Consider the following 15,525-nt stretch of genomic DNA (forward strand, 5'->3'; position numbering starts at 1 on the left):
GAAGTAGAAGACATGAACGATGCACATAAAGATTAAAATGTGTGACTATGACATAATTTTTCTCAAAAACTTGTTTATTTAGACAAAATCATTTCAAGATTTTTTTACTCTGACAGTTTTTTCTTACAAATGATAATTTGAGGGCTTTAAAAACAATTTATATGTGACTGTAAGGCTGAAATATACATGTGCATAGAACATCTGTCGTATGTGGACGGTACCTGAGATTGTAAATTGCCCCTAGTATGTGTGCGTCAGCCTTTGCTTCCCTTGAAAGTGTCTGTGCTCACCCTTTGATGGACTGACAGCCTGTGTATTGTGTACTCCGAAGAGATGGGCTGGGTAGATGGTTCTAAAAATTGAATGGTATGTTTTTATTCTAAATCATGTATTTGCATTTGTATTTTTACTATTTGCCTGTTACTAATATTTGAAGCCTTGAAGCTGAATAAATAACTATATTAGCATACTCAAACCATAAAATTCCACATTTGGGAAATGTATTTCTTGGTGCTTGTAAAGTATTTGTTCCCTTTTTAGCATCAGTAATGTATGGTCCACCTCAACAATGAGAGAGCAGAAAATATGGAACCCGCTTCACTTCACATCTTGGAAAGCTGGTTTCCCACCGGGCGGGCGTTAACCATGTCAGTCAGATCTCAGGCACTGGGGACTTCTTTCACTCGGCAACCAGAGCTCACAGGTGGATGGAGGGAGGGGTTGTCATGGAAACAAGCCACTCGGATGGGGCACAGCGCAAGCAGCAGTGCACGCTTTGAATAGCTTTCATTGATAGCTGTCCCACCGAGTTGATTTTCGGGTCTGTTACTAGGTTACCTGCTGAGTCTGAGGAAAAGGCTTATTTGTTTCATGCAGATAAAAGCATGGCACTGGATGCTTTACAGGTATACATTTACTGCATATTTCTGCAGCCCCTTGATATCAGCATGTAAATGAAAATAATCGGAAAAGAGAAGCAAACTGGAAGTTTGTAGTTTAGAGAAGTGAATTCTTTTTGAATGTAATGTAAATTTAGAGCGCACACAAACTACTGGTTAAACGTTTTAGACACTTTCTGGTTTACTGGTTTTCTTTATGTTTATTACTATAAATATTGTACGAAGATTCTCATTGAAAGGGTCAAACTGAATGAACACATATGAAATTATGTAGCAAACGAAAAATTGTAAAAAAACTTTAAATATGTTTTTTATTTTAGATTCCTTAAAGTAGCTGCCCTTTGCTGTGATAACTGAAATATTATCCTCTGGTCGTCTCTCTTTCAAGACTCTTTGGAAAACCATTTCAGGTGACTACCTCATGGAGAGAATGCCAAGAGAGCAAAGCAGTCATCAAAGCAAAGGGTGGCTATTTGGAAGAATCTAAAATATAAAAATGTTTAGAATTATTTCACACTTATTGTTTACTATATAATTCCATGTGTGTTTATTCATAGTTTTGTTGCCTTGGTTAGAATCTTCAATGTAAATAGTCATGAAAATAAAGAGACGCATGAAGTGAGAAAACGCGTCTAAAACTTTTGACTGGTCGTCTATATAAATATACATATATTCATATACTGTATGTATATATATATATATATATATATATATATAAGAAAAATTTTAAAATTGCAGAAAACTGACAGTATTTGCATTCAGCCCTCTTTACTCTGATACCCCTGAATAACATCCAGTGCTACCACTTGCCCTTCAGCCATCACATAATTATTAAATAGAGTTCACATGTGTTTAATTTAATCTCAAAATAAATAGAGCATCTCTGTAAAGGGTATTAAGGATAAAGGAATACACCAAGTGGTCCAAAGAAAATGCTATGGCAAGTGGTTGAACAAGGTAGTATTTCTGGGTGCTGCAGTAAAGGAGGCTGAGTACAAATGCATATCTAAGATATATTTCCAAAAAGTGCATACACTCATGAATTGTTCTTGTCATTTCACTTCACAATCATGTGGTACTTTGTGTTGATCTCTTACATAACATTCCCCCAAAAATACATTAAAGCATTGAGGTTTGTAGTTGTAATTGTAAAACATCTCAACAAGTTCAAGCACTGTGAATACACACATTTCAGAACCAAAAGTGAAATAGAAAAACCTACATTATGCATACATACAAATTGTCAATAAATGGCACATTGTTTTCCTCAACACTGAGGTATATTTGTCTCCATTCCAGCGATAATTGTGGGGAAGAAGGGCTGCGAAAGCTTGCCAGAAACGAGCATGTTGTCAGGGGAGACTAAACGAAGATCGTTTGATTGCAGCTCAAGGCACAGAGCTGTCAGTCAACATCAGAAACTAACAGAGCATCCAGGCTCTCACTGGAGATCTGCTTTTTCCACATTGTGTGCAATTGAGATTCAGACTTAGATTGGGGGATTATATATATATATATATATATATATATATATATATATATATATATATATATATATATATATATGTATATATATATATATATATATATATATATATATATATATATATATATATATATATATATACAATAAGAACGCCACACTCAGAGCAGTAATTAGACTAAAATTGTATATACATTTTGCATTTAAGATGAAAAACTTTCTTTGTCTGTAAATATGCTCTATGCAGAAGTGGCATAGCTTTATCTTTACCTGGTTCAAATTCTGTAAAAAAAACTCTACTAAGCACTCGTTGCTCTCCGATTATTAATCAATCAATCAAAAGACGTCAGATTAATCGATTAGCAAAATAATTGTTAGTTGCAGCCCTACTATTAAGTAATGACACAAAGTGGATTAAGCAACAAACAAGGACTCCCTCCATATTCTTCAACTTTAGCTCAAACAAACAGCAAGACAGTTTGTTCTTTGAATAAGACAATGATCCCAAACACATCAGAAGTGGTTAAGGGAGAAATACCAGCTGAGTTTAAGCTTCTGGAATGAGCTTGACCTAAACTTTAGCTGAACAATTTAAATGAACTTGACCCATTCTGTCAAGAAGAGTGGCCAAATATCTAGACAGAATTAATCCAGAAGCTCATTAATAGCTACAAAAGACTGTGGTCAAGTAAGAACTTGCAAAAGAGCATTTAGCCAAATTTAAAAAACGTTAAATACAGTTAAGGAATATTGACATACACTGTATAAAAGGACACACCACCATTTTTCTCACTGTGTGACAGTTACACTGATTTAGATTAAATGTTTTCTGTTATAGGTCTATTAGGTTTAGCAAAATCGTTTATGTTTACTAGATGCAAGAATAATGGTGTGATTTTTTTTTATTTTTTACTTCCTGCAAATTCAAACATTTCCTTAGTATTTGGTAGATCTGACTTTTAACTTGGGTTAAACCTTTTGACTATCACATCCGCAGCTTTTTATCAAACATTTGTTGAAATTTGGCCCATTCCTCCTGACAGCCATAATGTACCTGGACCAGGTTTGTATGTGAACAAGGAGAAGAACTTTGTGATGGCCACTCCAAAACATTCTGCAGACATTCCTTCCTCCTGCAGCAAAACACGCCAACAACATGATGCTCCCACCCAGGGGTGAATCTACAGGGGGGCTCATTGAATAATTTTATGATTTTCCATTTAGTTAGTTGATTATTATGATAAAACGAAGGACAAAGATCTTAGACCAATAAGCATGTTTTTATTAATTAACTACAATACTATAAAATAATGTAACAGTGTGAAAATCCTTAAATGATTCCCTTATCCATGGATCTTTGTGTGTCATCTAGGTGAAATAACAAAATGATTAAGATAATTAAGTCTGTAACTGCAATGTGCATGTAGGCTAAATAGGAAAACTATTTTTCCTTCAATAGTTAACACAAATGGTTATCATATTCAGCCATATTCATATTTCAGGCTTGAGGAATATATTCATTCATAGAAGTGTATTTCTTTGAGTTCTGAAAAAATATTTAAGATTTTTTTCAACTGGCTGTATATATGATAACACTGTGTGCTAAACCCATCTATGATCAGCAATTACACTGTTGAAAACATTTCTTTATGCTGGAGATTAACTGAATTTTCATGATTTTTGACGGAAAAGCCAGTGACCTCTGTCTCTCAAGGCAAGTGTGAACTGTTTTTATGTTTCTGTAAATTAGTGGTATTCCAACATTAAAGAAAGTCTTTTCTGCACACATCATGTGGAAGTGTCCTTATCAGCTCCAGTGAGAGATGAGAAGGAAAAATAGACTGTGAGATTTGAGGAAGGAATAATGATAGAGAAATCAGGAGGGTCACAGGTGAAGGAGGCCACTAAAAGAGCAACAAGTGAAGAAATTAGTGAAGATGAGGAAAATTATGTTCATACTGAATTTGTGTTTTTGGAGTAATGACTTCTTACTTCCTGAGTAGCCTTTCAACTCATGTACGACGTATTTCATAGTGGATAACACTTTCTTACCTACTCAGCATCTTCGTAAGGTCTTTTGCTTTCATTCTGGCATTTATACACACATTTCACAGCAACTGAACCTTTCATCTCTGGGACACAGAACCAATCTTTTTCCTGACTGGTACGATGGCCGGGACTTTCCCAGAAGTTTATACTTGCATATAATTCTTTGAACAGATTAATGTGGCACCCTCAGGCTTCTGGAAATGGTACCCAAGAATAAACTAGACTTGTGCAGGTCCACAATTCCTTTCCTGATATGTTGAATTTCTTATAATTTAACGTTTCATGATGTCACACAAGGAAGCAGTGAGTTTGAGTTGCTGCCTTAAAGGGGACATGTCATGCTTTTAAATCCTTCCTTTTTACACTTAAATTCAGTTGTGGTCTACATAAAGTGGATCTGCAATGCTCTGGTCTGAAATCCTTGTTATTGTAGCTCTACAGGCTCCTCTTTTACCCCTGTTCTGAGGAGCGTCTGAGAGCAACTTGTTTTGTTGTTGTCTGTTTAAATGCTGTTGAGGCACTTCACTTTAACTCGTTTGGCCATTTTTATATGGAAAAAACAATGCAAAACTGTTTATGTAATAATAATATTCAAAACACACAGTACGATTATGTCCTCAAGGAGCTAAAAGCAGCACACAGAACTAACAAAAGCAGAAAGCACGATGGTATCAAAACAATGGCCAGGACGTCATATCAACACACAATAGATTCATGTCTAAAACAAAGTTTGTTGTCATTTTAGCTTTATGTGCAGCTTACCGCTTACCGCAACTGAACTGAACTTATCCTCTTTCAGCGTAGGCATACTTGAACTTGGACTATGAAATTGCAGCAAGAAATAAAATGGCGGATACATGAAATTGATCAGCAGGAAGTCCATGACCTTATTTAGCTGCAAATAGTCAGGTTCAAAAAACGTAAAAGATTATACAGAAAACTGAAATGACTGAAAAATACGACCCAGACAGTATATAAAGATATCTCTGCAACACCTGGAGAGACTAAATTCAACTTTTCTGCATTTCTACAGACTCCAAGTACAAAATAAAATGTAATTAATGGCTAAAAAGGTGGATTTTGGATGTCCCCTTTAAAACAAATTCACAGACCTGCATCCCAAATGTTGTGATTCGATTCAAACACATTTTAAAAACCAAAATTAGTGTGGTATGTAAACCTCTGACTACAGCTGTCGATATACAATATGTTTGATAAAGACACATGCTTTTGAAGTCATGGGTTAGAAAACATGATTAAAAGAAGATTTTATTTAAGTTGCTCCTCATTAAACATGTTTATGTGTGTAAACCTGAAAAAAAACAGTGATTGTAGACACACTAGCAATGTAAGAAACAAAATTTGTAAGAATTATAAAAAGCCTTACATCTATTTAGCTAGGTTATAACATTCATATTTCTATTGCTGGTTTACAGTACCCTGCAAACTTAAAGTCTAAATCAAACATACTTTATTATTGTTTTAATGTACAGAAAGTAAATCAAGTCATAGCTGATACAACATTACCGAAGAATTCCTAATATTATTTAATAGACAGTATACCAAGTCTAAATGTACTTTGTCAGTTTACATTTGAGTTGATAGACAAATTAGTATATATATATATATATTTGAGTGCACAACAGTCAACGGTGAACCTGTTTTTCAACAGAAAGAAAACTGTAGTCTGGTAACAGCTTTGACAGAGAAACGTTTCAAAAAACTGTTTGGGATTCAGCTCTTCCTTTCTGTGACGCTGTTACCATGACACTGCTTCATGCTTTGTCCATAAAAATGAGTGCTAAAAGTAAAGCGCCGTGACTACAAAGTTCAGGAAGCTAAATGAAGCTGCCACATTGTGTGTCAAAAGCACGTGAGAGGTCCAAACAGCAGTGTTCGAAATTAGATGTGAAAATCCTGGCTTAGTGTTTGACCCAGTCCAAGAAAATCCAAAACAAAAACATTTAAATATGGAAAAAATAGATATACTGTATATATTAGGACAAAGAAGCAAGTATGTATATTTGTGCTACTTAAACGATGATGTTACCATATCTCCCAGTGGAATACTGCCCTCACCACATGTAGTAACTGCGTGTGGTGTCGACCTGGCTGGGTTTGGTCTCTGAGTTGCCTTCTTTTTCCTTTTCACTGTCTGCCTCCCACAGGTTAATGAGAGGAGGGTACAGCTCATTTAACGGTATCGATGAGGTTTTCTGCATATACTTCTTTAGAGAATGGTGATAATTTTTCCTTTTCCACCTCTTAGCAGTGTACACACCCAGTAAAACCAGGCTGATGATTGCAAACATTGTTCCCATGACTGCTGCGAGAGCAGTGTTGGTCCCTTGATCAGATATTTCCACTGCGAAGGTCGCTTGCTTCGTTGTAACGTTAACACAGGACTTCTGCGGTTGTTGTTGGATGCTGGATACAGTGAGACACACTTCATACTCGGTTGCTGGCTGCAGATGGGTGAGATTGTACTCATGCACGTCCACGGGTACTCTGGCAGTGTACGTAATATGAGGGTTGTCAATTTTCATTGTTGCAGATGACCATTTGAGGTTGGAGGCCATGATGTTTGAACTTATTTTCCAGGAGACAAGGATTGAGTGAGATTCTGTCTGTTTGATGTAGATTTTTAAGAGCTGCGTGTTGTCTAACAGAGTGCCGTTGACCTTTATCGCTGTCACTTTTGTGTCGACTCCTTCAGAGTTTTGAGCCACACAAGTGTACCTGCCAGAGTCTTCAATTTGGATATGGGAAATTCTCAGCGTCCCCTCTTTGCTGAGGCTGTACTTGTCAGATACAGTGTCAGTCATAATCTTGTTTCCCATCGGTGTCACCCAGTAGATTTCAGGCTCAGGCTGGGAAATAGCTCTGCAGTCCAAATCCAAGGTCATTCCAATTTCTAAATTGAGGTGGGTGGGGAAAGTATCATGAGAAATCAGGGGCAAACACTGGTTTAATAACCTTTTCTGCAGCACTTCACGGACATGCATACCCCTGACCTCTGGTGGCATGGAGCAAAACATAGATAGCGGCTCCATAAATCGGACTGTGGTTTTGTTGGAACCCATCCATTGGATGACACAGTCACAACGCAGAGGGTTGCTATGGATGCTGATCTCTCGCAAGTTAGGGAGAACATCCACACTGGACTGATAGAGGGCATTTAGGGCGTTGTTGTTTAGCATTAGGCTCTCCAAAGCTGGGACATCCCGAAAGGCCTGGCGATTAATATAGGAGAACTTAGGGTTGTTTGTTGCTTCTAGTTTAGTGAGCTCAGGAAGATTGTCCAAAGCATAACGGTCAATTGAAACTAACTCTCCCATGTTATTTATCCCTAATTCTTTCAATCTAAGCATGTTCTTGAAATCGCCCTCCTGAATCTTGTGCACTGGATTTTTGTTTAAATCCAGAAATTTCAGATTAGGTAGTTTCTGAAGGGCTTTCTGAGGTACTCCAACCAGCTTGTTGTCATAGAAGGAGAGGCTCTCGAGATTGTCAAGTCCCACAAAGGCATTTCCAGGAATATCTTTCAAATCCATTGCAGCTAATACCAGACTTCTCAGATTGCCCAGCGGCTTGAAGTTAAAGTCCATAATTCCAACAACAGGGTTCTCTCCAATCATGAGAATCTCTAGATTTGGCGTAGAATCAAACCACTGACTGTTGATGGTTTTGAGCTTGTTCGAATTAAGGTGAAGCCTGAGTAAATTATGAAGCCCAGAGAAGGCATTGGGAGAAATAGTGCTGATGTGATTGTGGTTGATGTAGAGTTCCTGCAGATTGCTAAGATCTTGCAGACAGTAGTCGGGCATTTCCACGATCTGGTTCTCTTCTAGATGAAGTGTAGTGAGCTGGGACATGTTGGTGAGACCAACATCTTTAATTGTACTGAAGTTATTTTGAGATAGGTCCAGTTCTGTCAGGTTAAAGAGTTGCTCCAGTTCCTCACTGGTCCTGGCAATGTAGTTGCTCTGTAAGAGGAGAACCTGGGTTTCACTGAACAGGTTTCCTGGGATCCGTGTTAGGCGAAGGTCATTGCAATCCACTGTTATGGCTTCTCTGTAGGTGGACTGAGGGGTGAACCAGGGTCGGACCTCACATACACACAGCTGGGGGCACTCATTGCTCTGAACAACAGAAAGTGCTACAGAAACCAGAATCAGGCCAACAAAAACCTGAGGACAGCTGTCTATATTTCGTCTAGCCATGCTGTGAAGGGACAGGAGGATGGTCAGCGGACTTTGGAAGAAGGTTTGTAAGAGTCATGAACCAGACCTGCCACCGATTATGCCTTCAAATGCAAGAAATGGGAGGTTCTAGAGTCAAAGTTAGGGGTAGAAATGACTGGCAAGGATTCTGGTAATGGAGAATTATCTGTAAAAGAAAGAAAAACATTTAAAAGTTAGAGAGGTGAGGAAAAAGAGGAAATCTTGAAACATAAAGTTAGAATTTTCAGAAAACCTACCCAAACTATTGTGTAGGACCATTTTAAAAAGCTATGTGCTTGGGGTGCAACATAATAAAAAAACAAGAAGTCTGCCCATAAATGTTGAAAAAGCACATAATCTGTAAAATACACGCTGGAGTTTATCACATATACATTTTTATAAAAGATAATGTATTTTCATGATCTATTGTGTGGGTCACCAAATACATTTTATCTTCACCCTAAATCTATAAATTACATAAGACAGCAACATAGACAAAGGACTGCATTTTTAGCTATAAAGCTATTACTGTGAGTTCTGTGCATCATCAACAATTTTACGGAAATGCAAGTTCAGCTCATTACAGTGCATGCACAAAACATTGGACTGAGCTACTGGAATTAAGTTGCATTGAGGGCTTTCATCTTTCAAACAGGCCCGTAAGGACTCCATCATTAGCATCTTGGAACATCATTAAGTATTATGAGATATTAGTAAGCACAGCAAAGAAAGCAAAAATATTTGCACATTTAAATTGTTTATGCAACATTGTAAGCCTTCAAAATTTAGGATGAAGATGGTGAACAAGATTTGAGCAAGCCATAACTAAATAGAAGAATTAGAACATTGTACATAACTTTAAAACTATAACTTCAATAGAAATCTTGAAAAAGACAAGACAAGACAAGGAGCAGTAACAAAAGGTAAAGAACTATGGAAACAGACAGATTAGCAAAATTGGATGCTAATAGAAGGCTTTATTTTACAAGTAGTCACAGACAATAGCCATGAGTTCCCTGGATAAACTGAGATTCCAGACCAATATAAGCCTTTTGTTCTGCAAGAGATACCTACCCAGTACTATGGTAAAAGTTAATCCTCTCTTATTTCAAACACGTCTTGGATCATCTTGTAACAGAAGCAGGCTAAACAAAAACTACCCCCATGTGCATTACAAATGTGCAGCCCCTACACTGCTCAGCATGCTATAATGTTGTCAAATGCGAGTTCAAGCTGCGTTCTGTCTCAGTACAGAATGATGGCTGTGAAACATTTATTCATTCATTCATCTTCTATACCACTTATTCCATTGTGGGTCATGGGGGAGCTGGTGCCTATCTCCAGCAGTCTATGGGCGAGAGGCATGGTACACCCTGGACAGGTTGCCAATCTGTGTCTCTCTGTGTTGCCCTTGCACAGGACAAACAACCATGCACACACTCATTCACACCTAAGGGCAATTTAGAGAGACTGTTTAACCTAACAGTCATGCTTTTAGACCGTGGAAGGAAGGAGGAGTACTCAGTGAGAACCCACGCATGCACGGGAGAACATGTAAACTCCATGCAAAAAGGCGGAGTTGAACCCAGGACCTTCTTGCTACAAGGCAACAGTGCTACCAACTGCACCCCTGTGCAGCCCAGTGGAACAATTGTGTTTAAAAAAAAATCTGTGTTAATGTTCTGGTGAAAAATAACTCCTATTCTTTCTTTTCAGCTATTTTCTTTTTGTCCTCTGAGTAGGCAGCATAAACCGCCATGAGGCTGCAGCGCAAACGTTTTATCTCTGAATGGAACGATGATGTTCAACTGTGCTAAAAATAGCATGAATGGGGCACATGCTTGTCCACAAGGTCCAAGTGGGTTGAATTCATGGTTGTAGAGAGGTATGTCAATGCCTTTACTGGTGCTGAATTTGCAAAACAGCAGTCACAATGAAAGACAGCTATTCATTTTGTTAGAGCATAGGAAGCACATGCCTGGGAGTATTTAAATACATAGTAGACAGTCAAGTTGACATTACTAAGTTGGTCATCTAAGTCAAGTACAGCGAGTTTTCACAGTTTTTTCCATTTGCAATGTTGTGACTGAATTCGTTGAAATGAACATGTTTGTAATTTATCTCTGGGGAATCATCGCTGTGTCATACTTTCAGACTGTAGGTTAGGTGTTCAACTAAAAAAAAAAACATTCTGCACCTCAGGAAGGGTGAAGTGGTACACATAAATAAGATACAACCTTAGTTGGGCCAAATAATTCCATGGTAACCCTTAAATATGAATAACATAAAAAGTCAGCAGAAGCATGTAGAATAAATTCTACAGGTATATAAGGTGTAAGGACCACTTTCGGTCCCAAGAAAGGGTGGTTCCAAGGAACCAGAATTGATCCACAGTAGAGGTTGTTGAATGGCATGATGAGGGGAGTCACTGCCTTCACCGGGTTAAGCTCCAGGTGGTTCTGACCGCACCACCTCCTGTCATTATGCAAACTTGTCACTGTTCTCTGACCAATGACAGGGGTGTTGTCTGCAAACTTCAAGGGTTTCACAGATTGATCTGCAAAGGTGCAGTCTTGTGTGAACAGGGAGAAAGGGAGTAGGGAGAGAACACACCCCTGGGGGGCAACAGTGCTGATGGTTCCTGTGAGGAGGGTCTGTGAGTGTCTTTTAGATGCTTCAACGCCAGTTGTTCAAAGGATTTCATGGTCTGTAGAAATTTAAACCTGTGATAGTGCGTTTCTTGAAGCTAGAAGGAACCTCACACAGCTTCAGAGACTTGTCAAAGATCTGAGTGAAGATTGAGACCACTCAATCTTCACTCAGGTGCAGGCTTTCAGGCAAGAGGGGGAAATACCATCAGGTCGAAGACATTTTTTCTTTTTCTGATAATGAAAGACCCTATTTACATCTTCCTCAGTGGTCTTTAGTGCAGACAGGGGGAAAGAGGAGAGATGGATGTAGAGTTGTTGGTGGGGTTTGCAGCTAATATAAGTTTGTTATACATGTGTCACTTTGTAAGAAGCAGAGCTGCCCAAGCCTAAACCGCGGTAAACAACATCCATGCCCAATATCAGCTTTAACACGAAGTACACGGTTTTTCTCATTTTATTCCCACATATCATTACGAAATGTACTGTCTTTGTGCAACAACATCACTCATTAGCGAGATTAGGTAGCCAGCAGGTGTTTAACAAGCCTGAGTACTTGCAGCGTAAAGCCAACACTTAAGCCAATCCTTAACTCAATTAGGTCTATTTACGAGGCACCTCACCGAGTGCAGAGCCATGCAGCATCCATCTTCTTAGGGGTAAAGAAGATACAGTTTAAGAGGCTTTAAACCCAGATAGCTAAACAATACATCTGAATGTACATAAACTGCCTGGCAACAGCACCAGGGAGAGGGAAATGACCTATACTGGGGATTCCCTGTGAGACAGGGCGGAGCATCTGTGAGTCAGGGCTATAGCGGGATGTTGTTTTTAAGCTAAATCACTTTACAATGTGACTACTGCTGTGCATATGGAGATCCTGAAGAGGAGATTAGCTGCAAGCAGTCTGCTGAATTCAGACTGAGGGGGGAGAGGAAACAGATCCTTGAGCACTTTAATTAAAAGCAACTTATGTGCAGAACCTGAAACAGCAAATTCAGGGTTGTTGCACATAATATAATTTTGACATTGACTGTAAAGCATATAAACAAATTAATTTATAATAAAAAAATATTTTGAAGCATACAGAAAACAAAACAGTATTTTAGCTTGTTGGCTATGGAACTACAAGCCAGAAGATAGAACTTTATGGACATGATTCTTACATTTAGTAAATAACTGACAACTGTAAAAGAAATTACTAATAATGTTGAACACTGAATCACAGTGAATTTAGTTGGATAAATGTCTCACAACTAAAGCTTAGAAGTGATGCATGAGAAACATCAGGATGTATAAAAAAATATTTCAGCCCTATTGAAGAAAATATTAGAATGTTTGTCTATCTTAAGGGTAAAATCTCCTTTTTTGGAGCATAAATGGCATAATAGGAATGAGAAGAGATTAATATAGAAACATTTCTATTTTTAGAATTATCATATTAACATTTGATTGTAAATTAAATAGTTATGCTACATCTGATCACTAAGAGGCAATAATTAAATTATTAGATTTAACCTTATCAATGGGCTCCCTCTCTGGACAGGTTTATGTGCAGAATTTAGATTTCTAAATACCGGTCATGAGTCTGAGCGAAAGCTTGGAAGAATTCATGAGAGAGGTCCCAACAAGAGGTTAGGTGACAGAAGACATCCTTATCACTGGACAAGATAAGGTTGACCCCCCTCAAAAAACAAAAAGACTTCACTATGAGGCTGGAAGACTGTGGGATGTTTGGCTGTTCCTCTCCTGGCATATGAGACCACATTTTTGCAGTCCAACAACTGGAAGACAAAAGATTGTTCCAGTGGAAAAAACAACAATTGGGTCAAACTTGTCTGTGGACTCAATTGGTCACATCTTCTGGTTCAGCCTGACGACTGGTCAGTAGCTAAAAAATGAAGTCAGTCTGTCTGGCTCTCACTGCCGAGTATTTTTCATCACTCTTCTTCACACATCTTTGCACACTTACAACTCTGTGACTCTTCGTTCATTCACATCACTTACTCACCTATCAGAAGCACACACAAAGCATTGTTCTTTCTACATCTACATTAGATATCGGCTAGGAAAAATAAGTGCTATGTTTTTTAAAATCATTTGTTTACTTTACCAGAGGACAGAGGACTCATAACATGCCAAGTAAAATGTTACTGTCTGGAACAGTGTATTCCTTTAAGGCCTGCTGTGGGGACTCTGAAGAGACATACTGTAAATTACTAGCTAGACCAGTCCACTAATTCCACATATATTCACATGCATATAACTTCAATAAAATGCATTAAAAGTTTTATAATAATAACTTCATAATTATTTAATTTTGGACCATCTTAAGAGCATGATCTCTGGAATAGAGGATTATTAGTTCAATCTAATGTCACCTGAAGACATTTACAAGACTCTGGTTCAGAATAGTGAATAAAGCAAGTATGTTCAAGGTCAGTTTTTGTGAATTTTCTAACGCTACAACATTGTTAGAAATAGAATCATGAAATTGTTAACCAAACAATGGGCTATATATCAGCTGTAAAAAATGAAACAAAAACATGTCCTATAGTAAATACAATAATTCAAGAACATAAGACAAAATCTAGCAAAAAATAAAAGCAGGACTTGTGCACTGCTCTTGGCTTCATTTGGCTCATCCTAGATGTGCTAAGTGGAGCCCGGTACCGAAGGTGAATGTCACTCTGTGTCTGTTCATTGGCATATTTTGTACACTGATTAATTTTATATTAAATCTTGATTTTATACTTAACCATTTCTCATTATTTCACAAGGTAAATACTTGGCTAGTTTTACTGGTTGGGTCTCAGAACTGGAGAGAAACGGACCTGGTCTTGCACAGGGAGGAAAGAGAGCAAAAATTCCCATTTTACAACCTTAAACAGTGTTTCTCCACCCCCTGCCCGGCCTACCCAACAACATCCCCAGCCCCCCCATGGATGTAAAGCTAAACTTATTTTCTAAACAGCACCAGATAACAATAAAAGTCATTTAAAGTTACCTTTCCTACAGAACAGCTCTAATCTTAATAATTTCTAACAGGAAAATCCTGCAAATTGTATTATTTATCTTATTTACACCATGGTATCTCATTTGTGTCTACACGGTCACATGTTTACAGTTGTCCTCCATTCTCTGTGTTGTGCACAGCGAGGTTCCATCTCCAAAATGCACCCACACACATATTGCGCACTAGGCATGGGACTGTCTCAAGGTACAATTTTTTTTTGTCAAACAGTTTTTACAGGGTTCAATGTCCCTTTAATAAGATGCCAGAGAACGCCCCCACCCCCCACCAATAAGCAGGTTTACTGAAAACCTTATGATTCCATCTGTGATATATTACATACTTTTTAGTGTTACAATCCTTAAGTGTTTTGGCTGTCATTTGTGTTTTGTTCTTTTCCTTGTTTAATTATGTTTGGAAGGTCTTGCTACACTACCGGTCAAACGTTTTAAGACACACTTTCTCATTTAATGGTTTTCTTTATGTTTATGACTTTTTACATTGTACATAGATTCTCACTGAAGGCATCAGAACTGTGAATGCATACATATGGAATTATGTAGCAATAATAATTGTATATATATTTTAGATTCCTTAAAGTAGTCGCCGTTTGGCCGACCTTTGGCCGTCTCTCAATGAACTACTGGGAGGTTCTTTTAAGACTGTGGAAAACCATTTCAGGTGACCCCTCCCATTAAGCTCATGGAGGGAATGCTGAGGGAGCAAAGCAGTAATCAAAGCAAAGGGCGGCTATTTTGAAGAATCTAAAATATAAAAATGTTTAGAGTTATTTCACACTTTTTATTTACTACACAATTCCCTGTGTGATCATTCATAGTTTTGTTGCCTTCGGTGAGAATCTACAATGTAAATAGTCATGAAAATGAAGAGACCCATTAAGTGAGAAAGTGCATCTAAAACTTTTGACCAGTAGTGTATAATCAGTTAATTTCGCTTTGTTCATTATTGTTAGAAAGGTGTTGTTTTAGGGGGTTTATTTCATTCAGTTGACTTAATCTTATTTTGTGTTCTGTTCAGTGTATTTTAGTTCATCCTCTAGATCAGTGTTAGTATATTTTCCCTCATGGTTTGTAGTTCCCTGTGTCTAGTTTGGTTGTTAATTATTCACCTTTCCTCAGTTCCTCTGCTCTCCTCCACAGTTGAAAACAGGCAGTGATGGAAGGAAAACCACACTTGGACATCATGAGCA

The 15,525-nt window shown here is 37.9% G+C and overlaps 1 protein-coding gene across 3 annotated transcripts in view; it reads right to left on the reverse strand.

Annotated features, from left to right (window-relative positions):
- Positions 1 to 5,674: 5,674 nt before the first annotated feature.
- lrrn1 (leucine rich repeat neuronal 1) overlaps positions 5,675 to 15,525 on the reverse strand; it is a 114,944-nt gene continuing 105,093 nt past the window's right edge. For all 3 annotated transcript variants that reach the window (XM_047347811.1, XM_047347810.1, XM_047347808.1), the window contains exon 2: positions 5,675 to 8,820. In XM_047347811.1, the coding sequence (XP_047203767.1) occupies positions 6,507 to 8,654 (2,148 nt within the window). In that variant the 5' untranslated portion in view covers positions 8,655 to 8,820 and the 3' untranslated portion in view covers positions 5,675 to 6,506. The remainder of the gene's footprint in view (positions 8,821 to 15,525) is intronic.

The sequence above is a fragment of the Girardinichthys multiradiatus genome, chromosome 20, assembly GCF_021462225.1.
Source record: "Girardinichthys multiradiatus isolate DD_20200921_A chromosome 20, DD_fGirMul_XY1, whole genome shotgun sequence".
NCBI lineage: Eukaryota > Metazoa > Chordata > Actinopteri > Cyprinodontiformes > Goodeidae > Girardinichthys > Girardinichthys multiradiatus.